Below are 16,942 nucleotides of genomic sequence, written 5' to 3' on the forward strand. Positions count from 1 at the left end.
TGAAGCTCTCATTCTAATATTTATTTGTGGAATTCGGTGGAATGATGTTTCTTTTTAAACAACAAATACAATATTGTATATGTTTAAGAAACATAATAAAGTAACAGATATGTTTTAATAGTGTGAGACCTCCGACTGTATATGTGTGAGTGGAGGTGTTTGTGGTGGCGTTAGGGCCGTGGGAAATGACCATTCACTTTACGCTGTTTTATGACATTAAGTAACTTTGGAATGACTGGACTGGGGATGGCCAGGCCTCAAGCTAACCGTGTTTGTGTCGACAACTAGCGATTAACCTCGCTCATAAACCAGGGTAATTCTATCAGGGTGAAGGCACAAGAGGTTATCGGTAAGAGAGAGATGTGAATGAACGGGGTCGAAGTGCGGACGGAGGTCCCGCGATAGCAGGTTGCACACAGTATACGTATGTATCGATATTGTCATGGGCGAGGTTCGCCGTGATCATTTGAAAGTCTTCGGACATGTAGGGAGAAAAAATAACCAAGTTCCTGGCACATTGCAAGAGCATTGAAGGAATCAGTGGCAACATGACCAGACAGAAACCAGCTTGTCCAGACATTACACTATGTCGTTCATTTCTGTAATACCCAACTCTTTCGGTATAAATGTGCTCGTAAAGCGGTGCTTCACAATCACTGCAGCATAATAGAGGAGGATAATCTGGTTTCACTTCGCAGAGAATGTTCCCAATTCTTGGAAAACAGGACGGAAAAATGCTGACGGGCAGAAATGTCTACTGGAGGTTTCCCACCCGTTTCTGACATGAGTCATATTTTATTGCTGTTTGGCGCCATACTGTAGAATATTTCACCCTTTTACGGCGTCGGTCAGATTTGTGGCAGACGTCATGCTTAACGCCGACAAAATCAGCACACCTTCCCATACGTACCTGGCAGATCGCCTAACGAAATGCGACAGCTGAGCGAGCGAGAGCTTGATTCAAACACGCGGGCGGGTTTTCTATGAGGCGCTGGAGATCTCAAGTATGGAAGTCTAGACTTTCCATTAAACCGCCCGGATTACCGTCAGAGACAAAAGGCCTTTTGTCTGAATCACATCCATATAAGGACAAATAGCACGTGGCCATGTGTAGCAGCTAGATAGTCTTTCAGGCTGCAAACCGTTTTCATGCAATGGTATATACCATGTCAACACGTGCAGCAACAGGATCAACTCTCAGCGCTTGTTTTAGCATACTCCTGACAGTGCCGTAGAGAGTAACGAAAGCGCTGCAAGGAGTATTGTTATACTAGCAGTAACTTGAACAATTGTCAGCTCAGGTGATAGAATATTGGATTTCGAAACAGGAGACCAGAGTTCAATTCCTATGCCATGATGATCATTGCTTTATTTCCACCACCCGAAGACATGTATACATATATGGGTACATAATTATGCAGAAAAAATACCATACATCCTCTGGAATATTCAAAAAGTCCTTTAATCTCCATTCCAGGAAACATAGTCGAAAAACTATAGGTCTATATAATATGATTTATTTATTTATTTATTTGATTCGTGTTTTAGGCCGTACTCAAGAATATTTCGCTTATAGGACGCCAGCCGGCATTATGGTTGGAGGAAACCAGTCAGAGCCCGGAGTAAACCCACGACCATCTGCAGGTTGCTGGAAGACCTTTCCACGTAATCTGATGGAGTAATTATTTATTAATCAGATATAGTAAACGAGTCCATATTGAAGGGTGCGTAATTTTTCTTTTTTTTGTGACCGAACTATAAAATAAATGAATGCAAGTCCATCGGCATGTTCTTTCTCTTGGTTAGGGGTCACATTCTCAGAATTTTTTTTGTGGACAACTACTGCGAGAGTGTGCAGGAAGTAATGAAATTTTGGCGTAAACAGAAAATACGGTGAAAGTGCCAGACTTTGATGTATTTCGGGATATAGCTCCCTCACTGTGTTACTCCTCAGTGCGAGAATTTAGGTTTGCTACCTTGAGGAGCTTTTGAATTAATTACTGGCTGTGTTTTGCTTGAATTGTTGTATATCCTTGCTTCATTCGCACCAACCTAAAATTTATGCTACAGCTTAAACCTTCTTAATATCAATTCTGGTGGGATATAGGTACAACTAATTAGCATTGTATGTCATGCTTAGGATGTTTGCTTTTGGACATCAGGCCACGTGCTGAACAAAAAAACTTATTACAATTTATTAATTTATAATGTAAAGGCTTGCAAGTGTGGGCCAGTGCTGTTGGTGTACGTATCTGAAGGATTTGTAGCAGTACAGCTATGATTATGTTACATTTCATATTGTCATAACACCATAAATGAGGAACAATGTCACTATAATTTTGAAATTAAATGTAATAACTTTCTTCTGTCTTGTTCTTTTTAGGTAGATCACTGGTTAGTTCAATTCAAGACAAAAGATGGCTGCCCTAGTATCAGAAAACATCACGAGCTTCAGTAGACGCCGGTTGTGTCATATCCTGAACCAGCCCGATGTAACAACAACTTGAGAACAGAGAGACAAACATCCGAATCGTATTCGCTGATTAGAATAATACACAAAGCTGCCACCATGGATGCGGCACCGAACACAATTCGAGTAAAGCTAACAAAGCGCCGAGAAACGGGACTGGGTTTTCTCGTGAAGCAGCGGAAAAGCAAGCCTTACGTCATCATCTCTGACATCACTTCCGGTGGTATCGCGGAGGAGAGTGGTCTGGTGCAGATTGGGGATACCGTCCTCCGGATCAACGATATTGAGGTGACGGAAATGTGCTACGAGAATGCTGTGGAGATTCTGAAGGCAGTGCCCACCGAGGCCCCCGTGGTGCTTCTGCTGCGCGGCCCAGAGGGCTACACGACCCACTTACAAACGATCTTTCTTGAAAACGGTGCCCCGCGCACGGTCCGGGTGACGGAACCCGTCAGTATGAACAGCTCGCCCGTCGGCCGGTTTCGCCGGTCACGCACCCGATCTCCATCCCCTCTTTGTTCTTCGCCTTCCAGTCCCCGAAGCGTCTGTAATGGCGACTGTAGTCCGGCTAGATCGCTGAGGAACCGCTTTGTGTGGCAACCCGATGGCGGATCGTCCAAATCCCGATATGGTGCCGACAATCCCGGCGCAGATGGGGATTCACACGACATTAGCGTCCAGGTGGACATTGACAGCGACGTCAAAGTCAACAGCAAAGTTTCGGACGCACGGAAAAGATGTGATGAAACTCTATTAAACGATGGACAGGAAGGCTCCCCGAAAATCGTCCTGACGTCTGTGCCTCGGGCCCTTAATGACGGCGGGGTTGTGACCACGGAGAAGAACGTGCACAGCAAACCGGACAGTAATCACGGCCGGAAAAGGAGCATAGAGATCCGACAGGACAGCGACGAAATCACCGTCATCGTCAAGGGGGACATCAAAATCAAAAGTGATCAGGAAGGGAAGGAGAAAGGATGCATGGAATACTCTCCTGAAAAACCCACCAGCGAAAAAAGTGTCACAGAATCAATCGTATATTCAAACGGGTTGAAAGGAAACGACTACAAAGCATCAGCCGTTGACGGCGGCGAAGAGGATGTGCGGAAAACGCGGCCTGAGCGAAGACAGAGTCTTGCTCTGCAGAGTCCAAACATGCAGCGCCGCCTGTCTGAGAGACGCGGATCGTCTGCTTCTCCAAAACGCTTCCTGAAGTTGAGAAACGTCGCGGACGAGAAGATCCTGGTTGATACGCTGCATACCAAGGCTATAGAGGTAAGTCATGCCTATAACCCTTACCAAAATACCTATTTATTTTCTGATTGGTTTTAAACGCCGTACTCATGAACTTTTCACTTCTATCCAGGCGGTCACGTGTATGGATAGAGGAAATCGAACTGCCTGGATCCAGAGAACATGTTAAGAGTTAGCTTTCAAAGTTGTTCCAAATTATTGATATTTAAGAAACTTAAGGACGGAATTATGAAGCTACAGAGATAAGTAATGCTTAAAGGCCAAATCATGAAAATAGTTTAAAACTTGAATTTCAAAGTTGTTCCTACTGATAAATAAGAAAGTCGATATGGATAAGTGCGCATACTTAGACTGCACACAGGTAATATCCATAAGCCTAAACCAGAAAATAGTTCTGGGTGTAAGCTTCAAAATTACTCCCAAGATGCACAGGAAGGTAAGGTCGATGAGCCAAATCCGGAAAATAGTTCTGGATGTAAGTTTTGAAAGTTGTTCTGAGTCTGCAAAGTTGTGGGTGATGCTGTTGTAGATATGGAACTATGTTATCTGAAAGTTAACAGTTTCAAAACCAGACTATATGCTGGAGACCTTCAAGGTTAGGTGACATAATCGGACGGAACAGTCTATAAAAATTTACGCTCTTTTTAAACAAGAAACTATGACCGTTAGTAACCACAACGTATACGCCAGATTCAATTCTACACATACATACATCCATCAATTAATTCAGAGAACTATTGCCCCTGGAAGTCAAATAATCAAATCAGATGTTTTACATCCATAAAAGGAAATACTAGAAATTCCAAATTCGAAACAGTATTCATTTTATTACAGGCTGAAAAATCTATTCACAAACGTTGCAACTAAAGTACGCCTATGGGTTTGCTCAAATTGGTATATTCACACATAGTATTCCACATCCTCATGCTGACTTCCTCTCCGGCCGTACATAGGAAGGCTTTCCAGCAACTTGCGGATGGTCGTGGGTTTCCCCTGGGCTCTGCCCTTTTTCCTCCCTCTATAATGCTGGCAGCTGTTGTATAAGTGAAATGTTCCTGAGTACGGCGTAAAATACCAGTGAAATAAATAAATAAAGATTCCACTCCCTAGCTTACGTTGTTGCTGTCATTGCAGTTCCAAGTCCAGCTCATACGGGCTTCCTCTCCGGTCGTATTTGGGAAGGTCTACCAGCAACCTTCGGATGGTCGTAGGTTTCCCCCGGGCTCTGACCGGTTTCCTCTCACCATAATGCTGGCCGCCGGCTTATAAGTGAAATATTCTTGAGTACAGCGTAAAACGCCAATGAAATAAATAATTATCGCAGTTATTGTCTTGCGACACGGTAAAGGACGTGTGTTTGCACAGATATTGCTACAAAAATGCCATTATTCTACGTCAAAATTTATGTTTTTGTTGTTATTATTGTTGTCGATATTGCTGTTGTGGTTGTTGCAGCAAGTGCCGTGCAGCTCGGACAAGTGTCTGGGTTCAATCATGGCTCATCAGCTGAAGCGTCCGCCTGGTGTGCCTCGCTGTAAGGATGACTTGATCGTCCACGCTAAGGACTTCATCGATCAATACTATGCATCGATCAAAAGGTATGTGTTTGAATTAACGAGTGACCCGCTTTGACTCACCGACTGTAGTTCCATATATACACACACTGAGCGCAGACCCATTTCGCTGAGGGGTGGGAGTTTGGCAAGTTTTGCCAGTTCATATGTTGGACATGGTCCAAGGAATCTAATGAATAAAGACGGGCTATGAGCAAATGTCGAATTAAATCAGTGGAGGTCATTGCAGCGGGAAACCCTTTTAGAGCAGAGTGTGTTGTCAGGAAACAGAAAAAGACGCACACGTAGTTATATTTTGTTTTTAGGTGTATTAAAGCTCGATAAAGTTAACCCGCAGCAGAAAATGCCGTTTGACTTAAACACGACGCCTTTCCTGTTTATCAACTACTTTTCCCAGAGTTCGTCGGAAGCATGTTTGTGTCGACTCCCGCTCCATGTGGCCTCCACTGGTCGATGTTTATGCTCAATTTTCATTACCGAGTGCAGTTTGCAACGCACCAACATGACAGCTGAGTCTCAGACGGCCAAGATATTGGACTTTCGCATCGACGGTGCAGACGTTAGACCGCACCCATAATAACCTGGGAAGTGTCCCCAGCGGCACATGTGATGTAAGAATGCAACAAGGGAGGCTGTGATGAGGTTGCGTGAGGAATGGCCATCAAATGTTTTTGGCTGAATGTGTACCCCAAGGCCTATTGGACTCGACTACGCCCTAGAAAACCGGCTATACTGGGGAATTACCTCGATTTAAAAATCCTGTAATTATTTCCGCCTGCTTACTGCAGCATGACGTCTAAATCCTAGCTGTATGAATGTCAATGTCCAGAAGAAAATTTGACTTTTGATTCCGTATTCTTTTAAAACATTCAAATTGCGGTAGGCTAATAATATCATAAAGGACAGTAAAACCAGAAGATCAACGGTAATGTGGTAATTGGCAAATGGTCATGGAACCGGTGAAATCCAGTCTGATCCAACTATCCTTGTAATGACTTAAGAAGTAACAACTTGTACGGCCTGTAGCACCAAGAGTTTAGCAGAATTAAGTAAAAAAATATAGTGATGTTAATTGCAGTATTAGCCGTTAGCGGTGTAGAATAAGTCAAATGCTGTGTTGTCATCGCATTAACCAAAAGATAACATGGCAATATAAACAAAACTCTTTGAACTGAGGACACTGTTCGGTAAAACATGTATAGTGAACGGTTTCTAAGTATATCTTTGGGTACTGATTGGTTAGATACTGATTCAGTTTTATGCACCTGAAACGTTTCTTGCGTTTTTCCCCAGTAATTGAACCCTTGAACGATTCTCTTTAATTTCTAACTTGATATAGTTTCTCAGTGTTTTGGTGAGTTGTGTGGAATGATGGTTGACGATTGGAATACGAATATCTGTTACAACGCCCAGATTGGAATACGAATATCTGTTACAATGCCCAGATTGGAATACGAATATCTGTTACAACGCCCAGATATGCCACATCAGAATGTTCTGAGACAAACTTTGATACCATCACATTCACATTTAGGTTAGCAATATTGTTAATAAAATGCATGTTGGTGTATTCAATTCCTGTTGAAGGTAGTTGTTTTGAAGTAATCCGGCTGTAAGTATAAATAAAAAACATCTTTCGTCTATAGTGAATATAATTAAGACGTATAATACAGAGAGAGAAACCAGAGTAGCGACGACAGTGTGATAGCTGGCACATTATAAACTGTAAAATCTGTACTCCTGTCAGTTTACTACAGTTAGGGTTTTATTCTAGTTGTCACTGTAAATGCTTTAATAGCAGCCACTTACAAAGACCCTAGGACTGTTGCGTAAGCAGAATTAGGTAACAAATGCAGTATTTAACATACTTCCTAAGCCATGTTGCTAGGGGCGTGTAAATGACTACTTTTGCAGCATTTGCACCAGTTGTTAGAATAAAACCCTGACTCAGGTAAATTTACAAATGGCCGGATTTACTGGTCACATGTAACCGTTTACCACCTATTACACTATCTTCGCGTCTTTGGTTTTTCTCTCTACTCAGTGGTCTTTATAATGGCCTGTTAGATCCGATATTCGAAGGTATCAATAATGAATCAATAATTGTGTATATAGATAACTTAGGAAAACAAGGCCTCGAAGGGCATTAATATAACTGAATCAATATACCCAGTCTATGCGCCGAAACAGACATTTGTATATCGGTCAGCTGTCAGGAGAAATAGACGTTCCGGGTCAGTATCGGAAGGCCATTCCCCCATAACCACGTTGAACAAAAATCACCAAAGAATTAACAAAGTATATTAAGTACTGGCAATTCTGAAGGAAAATTTCAGTATATATTTGATCTTCTTCTTGAGAAAATACAAACATAGATGTACGCATCTTATCTGCATGGTTTTGTTTTTGACTTTCTTTTCCGGATCAACATATAAAACAAATTCTTAAAAACAATGAACGTGTTTTTTCTTGTTAGGTGTCACTATTGCTCGATGACCATGGGGCGCTGCATGGAGATGTTCTTTTTTGTCAACGAATATACACAGTTATTAAATTTATGTACGTGAAAAGCCTATCAATGCGTCACACGTGGGAAAGTTCGTAAGTAATTTGCCAAAAGGCCTTAAAATTCAGTTTATGTTTACTTTTCTCCTTTGTTTTAGATCAAACACAGCTGCTCATCAAAAGCGGGTACAGGAAGTGATGAACTCAATTGAGACACGTGGCACATATGATCTCACATATAACGAGTTGACATTTGGCGCTAAAACCGCCTGGAGGAACGCACCAAGATGCATTGGGCGCATCCAATGGTCCAAACTGCAGGTGAGACAGTGTATATGGAGATTCTCACCAATAGTATCAGTTGTACTACAGCGGTTTTGTAAGGAGCTTATATTTTTTTCAGATATGATGTGGGTGTTTGTTAATACATAACTAGAATGATACCAGAATGATACTAGGGGACCTGCAGTTTGATACTATTGGCGCATTAATATGAACTGACGTACTGATAGGTTTAGAATAAAACCCCCAACAGAGATAAACTGGCAAGAGGCCGGGCTTACCCCGGTACATGTGACCATTAGCCAACGATCACATTGCCGTCGCTCCTCTAGCTTTACTCTCAGTGTTGTAAGTTTTTATACTTTGATAGTTCGGAAAATAGTGGGTGCATTTACTTGTGTAGTTTCTAGTCAGATCGATTTTGCGAAATTTCCTATACATATTTGGTGCCAGGAACGAGAAAAATCTACGAAAATAAAATTGGAATCTCCTTGCATGTATTTCACTGGATAAGTTATCTGTGAGATCGGACCAATAAAAAGCAGGACTGCGTCACACAAAGGATAAATTGTTGAGCGCATGTTGTGATTCTTCTTTGGAATCGGGAATAAGCGATAGTCACAGTCCAAACAAAAGCTTGAAAAGTTTGGACAAAGTTTGTTTATGGATGGGGTCATGTATTCCACCAGTAAGAAGTCGATTTTGAGGGGAAAATTATCACACGTGATCTTTTCATTGAATAAATCAGGGTATTTACGTTGATCTCCACATGTTTATTTATTTTATTTGATTGGAGTTTTACTCTGTACTCAAAAATATTTCACTTATATGAGGACGGCGAGAATTAAGGTGGGAGGAAACCGGATAGAACCAGGGGAAACGCATGGTCTTGCGTAGGTTGCTGAAGGACCTTCCCTCCTACGACCGAAGCGGAAATCAACATGAGCTGGGCTTGAACTCACCATTCATCTCCAAATGAAAAAAAGTATACCTTTGATTTTAGGTAGTACGTACTTCCTGTATAAATACTGATTCAAGTCATCAACCTCTCCACAGAACGTGTACAGAAGAGTGGGTGCGACTGCTGTTAGTTTTGCTAACAAACCTTCTGGCCTGAAATTCTCGAAATTTCGTTTCTCCGGGTCTCTCGATCGTGAATTATTAATGGTTGGTGCTGTTTGAAACTCGGATCAAAGAAAAAACCGGTTACCGAAACTCCGTAAAACAATGAACCACAGTAAATGCACAAGTTGGATATCCGATAGCTTTGACCCTCGGGAATGATGAATTAAGGACACGGGTTTGTTTGGACGAGTAAAACGATACCCTAGTCACACGCCTGTTCCCTTTGCGGCCCTTTTAATTAATGCCTATTTGTTTTGCTGACAGCTTGGTTTGCCAATAAACGGGCGTTTCCGATGTCGTGCACACGGAAATGCCCGAAGCTGAATTCGTGTATATCCGTTTTTAGCTCTTTACGTTAGCACGTTTACATAGCTATGATGGTATTTTTAGTACTGATCTATAAATGTCGACCAATTTACTTTTAACTTGTCTCAGACAGAACAAAGTTGCTCAGTCTGAACTACGTTCAGAATAAGTAGAATTCTGCTAGGCCTACACTTTTCATATCTCGGGCTGCTAAAGGTTTTTAATTAGGAGGGTAACAACCAATAGCGAAAAACCAGTAGAGGAGTTCGAGTTCACATTCTTTTAACGATGAAGATAAGGGAAAACGTCCTACTGTACCGTGTGACCTATCAGAAATGTTAGGCAACTAGTTTGGATTTCTGTACTTTAAATACAATATGGGCGCCTGAGAAAGGTTTCACAAAAAGTAGCTTAAAGTGGACGAACGATGGAGAAAATTGAGGTGCTGAACGTAAATTAATGTCAACAAATGTTAACTGACATTGTTCTTTGCGGTCGTTGTGAGTTCAAGTCCAGCCCATGGTGGCTTCCTCTCCGGTCGTACGTGGGAAGGTCTGCCAAGAACCTGCGGATGGTCGTGGGTTTCCCCCGGGCTGTGCCCAGTTTCCACCCACCATAATGCTGGCCGCCGTCGTATAAATGAAATATTCTTGAGTACGGCGTAAAACACCAATCAACTAAATCAAATCAATATTTCAGTCATTAGGACACACGGTATAAACAACTACAACACAGAGAGTAAAACAATAGCAATCACAAAATGTGATTATTAGCAAATGGTCACACGTATTACGGGAGAAATCCGGTTTCTTGTGAATTTACACAGCAAAAACTGATAACTGTATGTTACATGTTTTCTTTTAAACGGCAATGTTTTTGAGAAAACGTTGGAAATGAAATTAAAATCTAATAAAAAGGATTTTAACATAAACGTATGCATAGAACCCACCATGTACATGTAACGCGTTTATGGATAAGACGTCTGTGTTCAAACTAAAACACCACAGCATTTATATTTGCAGTGTATCTCAGGCAGAGTCTAGACTTATTCAGTAAGACACTTTGGTACAATCAAATTCCTGAACTTCGAATTTTCAAGATTCGTCTGTTTCAAATATTCTTGGGGCTGGCATAAGGTGTTCGACAATCTCTCTTGTGTGATCCTTGGCCAAGTTGTCTGGCGACCTCTCGCCCTCAGTGTGATTATGTGGGGTGTCATGCCTCGCTTGGCGCCAAGTACTGAAAGGCTGGAACAAGGACACATATCTGGTTGGCGCAGTGTCAGTTTAATGTGATCATGTGGGGTGTCATGTCTGTTGTCATCGGCATGATATTTCAGTGGCGGCAGCATGGACTCACGCTTCCACAAGAAGACACAGTATATGTACACACACCAGGTAACTCCTCGTCGCATTATGATTGTTGAGTTATACGCCGTAAAACCCCACGCTGTTTGCATACTTTACATCCCATTATTGTGGTCTTCCAGGTGTTTGATGCTCGACACATCACGACGGCAAGGGGCATGTTCGAGGCAATTTGTAACCACATCAAGTACGGCACCAACAGAGGAAATATCAGGTTAGCTTGGATATCAATCAATCAATAAATCAATCAACCAATAATCAGTCGAGCAACCTTGCAGTAAAATTATTGTAATCTGCAAGAAATGAAACTTAAGAAATGTATGCCACCATAATCCTGTCTGCCGTCGTACAAATAAATTAAATAAATAAAAAATGTAGAAACAGGAAGGGGCTATCAATCAAAAGACAGAAAAATGTGTCAGTCAGATTGTAGAAGGAACGGCTTTGAAGATATCAGGGTCTTCTTGGACGAAGCTACTTAACTGTACGAGCACGTAACAGCCATGGCAACATAATGCCTATACACCTGGTTGCCCAGGTAGACATTAAATATGACACCAAGTCATTTAATCGGTTGTTCATTTAGTATATAACAAAGGAAACAGCACAACAGCGGTAATCTGTTGAACACCCCTGCCGAAATATCACACTACATTTTTCATGGAAAGGGGGCAGATAACAAGTTTATAAGTTATTTATTTATATGAATTCCAAACCGTTAAAACCAATCAGTGATTCAGTGAACTCTTCTGGTTTCCTTTCAGGTCCGCTATTACCATATTCCCTGCACGGACTGACGGCAAGCATGATTACCGTGTTTGGAACGCGCAGCTAATCCGCTATGCCGGCTACAAACAGCCCGACGGCTCTATCATCGGGGATCCATCTAATTTGGAGTTTACTGAGGTAAGCCATCACCAAGTAAGTCATTCAGTCAATCAGCTACTCAGTGAATCAATCACGCAGTCTACCAATCAGCTACTAAGTCAATCAATAAATCAAATGAACAAATACTCAAATAATCGATCATAAACTAAACTCTTTCCACCAATAAGTGAATCCATCTGTGCATTGTCTATTTAATCTAACAAATATCGAAGGGTTCTTGTTAATGCATCCTTTAATTCTATAGATATGTGTAGTTTATTCTGTTGATCTGGGTACATTTGTTTTTATCATTGTTCAAAAGCAGCCTGATAACTCCACTTAAATATTACCATTGTACTTATTTTCATTATGTCATATTAATAATGTCAATAGTCTATACACTGAAAAAACAGATGTTTAACGTGTAAATACGTGATCAACAGGTAATAATCATGCTTAATGTTTGATTGTAACATCCTCAAACGTGTATATCCAACAACTAACAATAAGACCTCTTTTAATGCTGATCATATACTTTGAAAATTTAAATCACTCCCTTTAAGCAATAAACCCATCAAATGTACTACATGAATTATTGCATTTATACAAATAAGTGTAAGTATTTATAAAAATGCTGCATGTAGTTATAAACAAATCCATGTATTTAAAAAATAAACACACATTGAACACGTTAAGCGTTAGCAGTGATTACAGTGTATTTACCGCATTTAACATTGGTGAACATGCAAACATGATTTGAATGAATCGTATGATTTGTTTTCCCTGATCTAATCTTTTGCAGATATGCCAGAAGATGGGCTGGAAAGGAAATGGCGGCATGTTTGATATACTCCCACTTGTGTTGTCAGCCAATGGCCACGATCCCGAGATGTTCGAGATCCCACGAGATTTAATATTAGAGGCACAAATCAAGCATCCAAAGTAAGAAGGCTTATTATGTGTGCCAATTAAAGATGAGTGAACCATGAATGGTTTGGTTACTGATGAAATTTGATCTAGAAAATAGCTGTATGACTACACAAAATTTTAGTTTCCAACTGCAAACCTGTTAACATTTTAGTTCCTGTCAGACTGTATTATGTTTCGTTTTTCGTCCAAGTATCTGTGAGAGCCAGGTAGGATCTCTACCCTACTACATAGATTCGCTCGCTCTGATTGTTCATGGAGCCCTGATTATCTACCATTTGTCTACCCTGCTATATAAATTCGCATGTCCTTACTGTTCGTGGAGCCCTGATTATCTACCATTTGTCCACCCTACTACATAGATTCGCTCGCTCTCATTGTTCATGGAGCCCTGATTACCTACCATTTGTCTACCCTGCTATATAAATTCGCATGCCCTTACTGTTCGTGGAGCCCTGATTATCTACCATTTGTCTACCCTACTACATAGATTCGCTCGCTCTCACTGTTCATAGAGCCCTGATTACCTACCATTTGTCTACCCTACTATATAGATTCGCACGCCCTTACTGTTCTTGGAGCCCTGATTATCTACCATTTGTCCACCCTACTACATAGATTAGCTCGCTCTCATTGTTCGTGGAGCCCTGATTACCTACCATTTGTCTACCCTACTATATGGATTCGCACGCTCTCACTGTTCGTGGAGCCCTGATTACCTACCCTACTATATAGATTCGCACTCTCTGACTGTTCGTGGAGCCCTGATTATCTACCATTTGTCTACCCTACTATATAGATTCGCACGCTTTGACTGTTCGTGGATCCCTGATTACCTACCATCTGTCACACTATCGTCGCTGCTCTGGTTTTACTTTCTCTTCTATTCACTTCAGTAGTGATACCCAACATCACCGTGACTTTGCTGTTTGCGTTTTTGCCGTTGATGTTTTGTTTTGATGTAACTGACTTAGACTTACGGGTTTCTTCTCATTGCTTCTCAGGTATCCTTGGTTTGCTGAGCTGGGACTACGCTGGTACTGTCTACCCGCTGTGTCTGGGATGTTGTTTGATTGTGGTGGCCTCGAGTTCACCGCTTGCCCCTTTAACGGCTGGTACATGGGCACTGAAATTGGAGCACGTGACCTTTGTGACGTGCATCGCTACAACATGCTCGAGGTACGACGTTTGTCCGCCATAAAACAGTGAACATTTAATAGTGATACACGTCGGTCACAAGCACATCAATATCTACTTTTACACTACAATGCCAATAAACAACCTGGCTGATTTTCGAGCACACCCTCACAAAAACTGTGACGCATTACAAAAAGGAACAAAAGACTACACGCCTTGCACCAACTTGGTTTAAGTGGGTAATGTTACCTTTGTCAGAATATTGTCAGTTGTTCAATATTTATTTGTGAATTAATTTATTTGGCAGCGACTTTTGACAGTGCTGTCGATGCCACCCTGGAGAAACGTGTGTATCATGAGGAACAAAATCGTTTGTGAACACAACCTGTGTACATGAATCAATTTTCTCACGAATGTATTGGTGGCGCTTCCACCTAGCCATTTTGTTTTACAACAAGAGTGGTCTCCCCTTCCTCGTTTCTTTGCGCACGGTTACGACATCTTCAGCTTAATCAAGCGTACGAATCCTGATTCCATACTCATCTGGCAGCTTTGTATAAATTAATTTCTGACACGCGTTGTTCCAATATATATTGTAGCAAGCAGTATGTGTTTTGCCTTTTCCAGAAAGTTGCAGAAAAAATGGGTCTTGACATTAGAAAAAGTTCTTCCTTGTGGAAAGATCGTGTTCTGGTGGAGATGAACATAGCGGTTCTATACAGCTTCCAGGTAAGTCACGTGAGGCGCATGCGCGATAAGTTTTCACACGTGCCGGTGCGATGACATGTTAATTACGTGCAGTCTTTAATTTTTCATTAAATGTAGTTCATTCTGTCTACTGCCAACCAATTACTAATTATGGTTTTAAAACATATCAGTTATTTTTCCTTACGCCAAAAGTTTCATTGACCTTTACATAAAAGTGTTGTGAGGTTTGTTTGGAAGGTAGGATGATATCCGACTGTAACAATTGAAGCTTCAGTATCAGCAATAGTGTTTTATGGCCTGTATTTACCTTTTGGGGGGTGGAGGTGGTGGGGTGCCTCCGTGGCTCATTTGGTTAGCGCGCTAGCGGATCGCAGTGATCCAGGAGTCTCCCATCAATGCGGTCGCTGTGAGTTCAAATCCAGCTCATGCTTCCTCTCCGGCCGTAAGTGGGAAGGTCTTCCAGCAGCCTGCGGATGGTTGTGGGTTTCCCCCGGGCTCTGCCCGGTTTCCACCCACCATAATGCTGGCCGCCGTCGTATAAGTGAAATATTCTTGAGTACGGCTTAAAACACCAATCCAATAAATAAATAATAAATACCTTTTGGGGTAATTTTTAGTGCAAATACCATAATGACTGTGCCGTAGCCATAGTGAACTATCCCAACGAAGGCGGAGATATGTTAGTGGGACTAGCTTTCATCATTATTGTTATACATATGCAGAGCTTTGTCAATATGACCAGTGACATTGCTAGCTTATTTGTAGTACTGCCTCACTGAGGACACTAGGCATGACGCCCATTCAAGTCACTTCATGACACCGGACCAACCAGCATCTGACCTATATCTAGAGTAGTACCAAGATTGCTAATTTGTTGCACATTCAACCTGTATTGTGGTTCCAAGTCGGTCTTTTCAAGACTTTAAAACTGACAGCCTTCACACTACTCCATTTTGGAACTCAACCTAAAGATGTAAGCAAGTATTGATCTACCCGGTATCAGTTTTATGTCTGGTGTCTTCAGCATGCCGTGAACAAAACTCTTCAAATGTACCACTCGGGACCACCGTAAAGGTGAAATATTTGTAATAGATGGATGAACGAAAGTAAAACATGAATTAAATTATTGTTTATATATTTTTTAATTCCAGCAAAATAACGTCACTATCACTGATCACCATGCGGCGTCTGAATCCTTCATGAAACATATAGAGAACGAACAGCGCCTGCGCGGCGGATGTCCTGCCGACTGGGTGTGGGTGGTGCCCCCTATGAGCGGCAGTATACTTCCGGTCTTCCATCAGGAGATGTTGAACTACAACATGAAGCCTTCCTACGAGTATCAGGTGCGAGCGAGACTACAGAAAATTTGATATTTTTTTCACTGTTCGATCATCCGTCCGTTCGTCTTATTTCTTTATGAATGCTGTATTTCTTAAACCCTTTTAGCCAGGTTTAGCACATATTCCACACATTAGATGTGCACAGTGGGAAGAGCCATATTCATTTCCGTTGACATTGGCCATTTCATCACGGTCCTTGGGATGATTTAAGCTGTGTTGGTTATTTTGTATTATATATTGAAGAATCTAGTCAATTTTCGTCACTCTGACATTGACATTTTACAACGGGCTTTGGTCTTTGCATTCTATTATCTTGTAAACACATTATCCCTTGCAACTGTACTTATGTCCCTGGGTATTTAGTGCTTTGGAGGGTAAGTTTTATTCCAGAAAGTATAATAAAATCATTGGATTTGCGGTATGGAGTTGCGATAATAGATGAGAATGTTCTTAAAAAATTCTTCAGTAGCATGGTATTTATTTAACCAATGGCATGGCAACTAATTCAGCAATTGCTTGGTATGTCCATTTTTCTATAAAAAATACACGACTATAACATAGTCTGCTGCAGAATGTTCACCAAGTATCCGACGTCACTCGGAACAGAATAACTGTATTTCAGTTATATACAGTACAATTAAACTTTTTAGGCTGAATGCCGGATCAGTATTTAAACGACTGATGTAATTTGTTCTTCAGGAGGATCCCTGGAAATCTCATGTGTGGAAGAAAGACCGTGGCAAAGGAAAATCGGTGGACAGACCCAAGAGGAAATTCGGATTCCGAGAATTGGCAAGGTACGAGTTCGCTTAGAAAGGTCTCCCGCATCCTGTCAAGAAACCTCCTGTGGGTGGCTTTGACGTAAAGCATGTTTGCGATTTATTAATATATTGGCATTTGTTATTAAATGCAATATATTAAACAATTTAATCTATAAGTTAAAATTAATCACTGAGTCGGTTGTCCACATAAACGAGCTTGAAAATGGATTCGTATGCTAAAACTGCCTCACGGTCATTTCAGATAGGAGCAGTGGACGATTCCACAAAGTCATTTCTGACTGAAGTCAAAGTTTGA

The 16,942-nt window shown here is 41.3% G+C and overlaps 1 protein-coding gene across 1 annotated transcript in view; it reads left to right on the plus strand.

Annotated features, from left to right (window-relative positions):
• The first annotated feature begins 2,439 nt into the window (after window positions 1–2,439).
• The window catches only part of LOC135477184 (nitric oxide synthase 1-like), a 30,942-nt gene continuing 16,439 nt past the window's right edge, over window positions 2,440–16,942 (plus strand). Inside the window, exons 1-10 of the mRNA XM_064757339.1 lie at window positions 2,440–3,745; window positions 5,180–5,322; window positions 7,962–8,124; window positions 11,006–11,097; window positions 11,648–11,789; window positions 12,553–12,692; window positions 13,682–13,856; window positions 14,442–14,543; window positions 15,674–15,868; window positions 16,565–16,662. Coding sequence (XP_064613409.1) covers window positions 2,570–3,745; window positions 5,180–5,322; window positions 7,962–8,124; window positions 11,006–11,097; window positions 11,648–11,789; window positions 12,553–12,692; window positions 13,682–13,856; window positions 14,442–14,543; window positions 15,674–15,868; window positions 16,565–16,662 — 2,426 coding nt within the window. The 5' untranslated portion in view covers window positions 2,440–2,569. The remainder of the gene's footprint in view (window positions 3,746–5,179; window positions 5,323–7,961; window positions 8,125–11,005; window positions 11,098–11,647; window positions 11,790–12,552; window positions 12,693–13,681; window positions 13,857–14,441; window positions 14,544–15,673; window positions 15,869–16,564; window positions 16,663–16,942) is intronic.

This window comes from Liolophura sinensis, chromosome 10, assembly GCF_032854445.1.
Source record: "Liolophura sinensis isolate JHLJ2023 chromosome 10, CUHK_Ljap_v2, whole genome shotgun sequence".
NCBI lineage: Eukaryota > Metazoa > Mollusca > Polyplacophora > Chitonida > Chitonidae > Liolophura > Liolophura sinensis.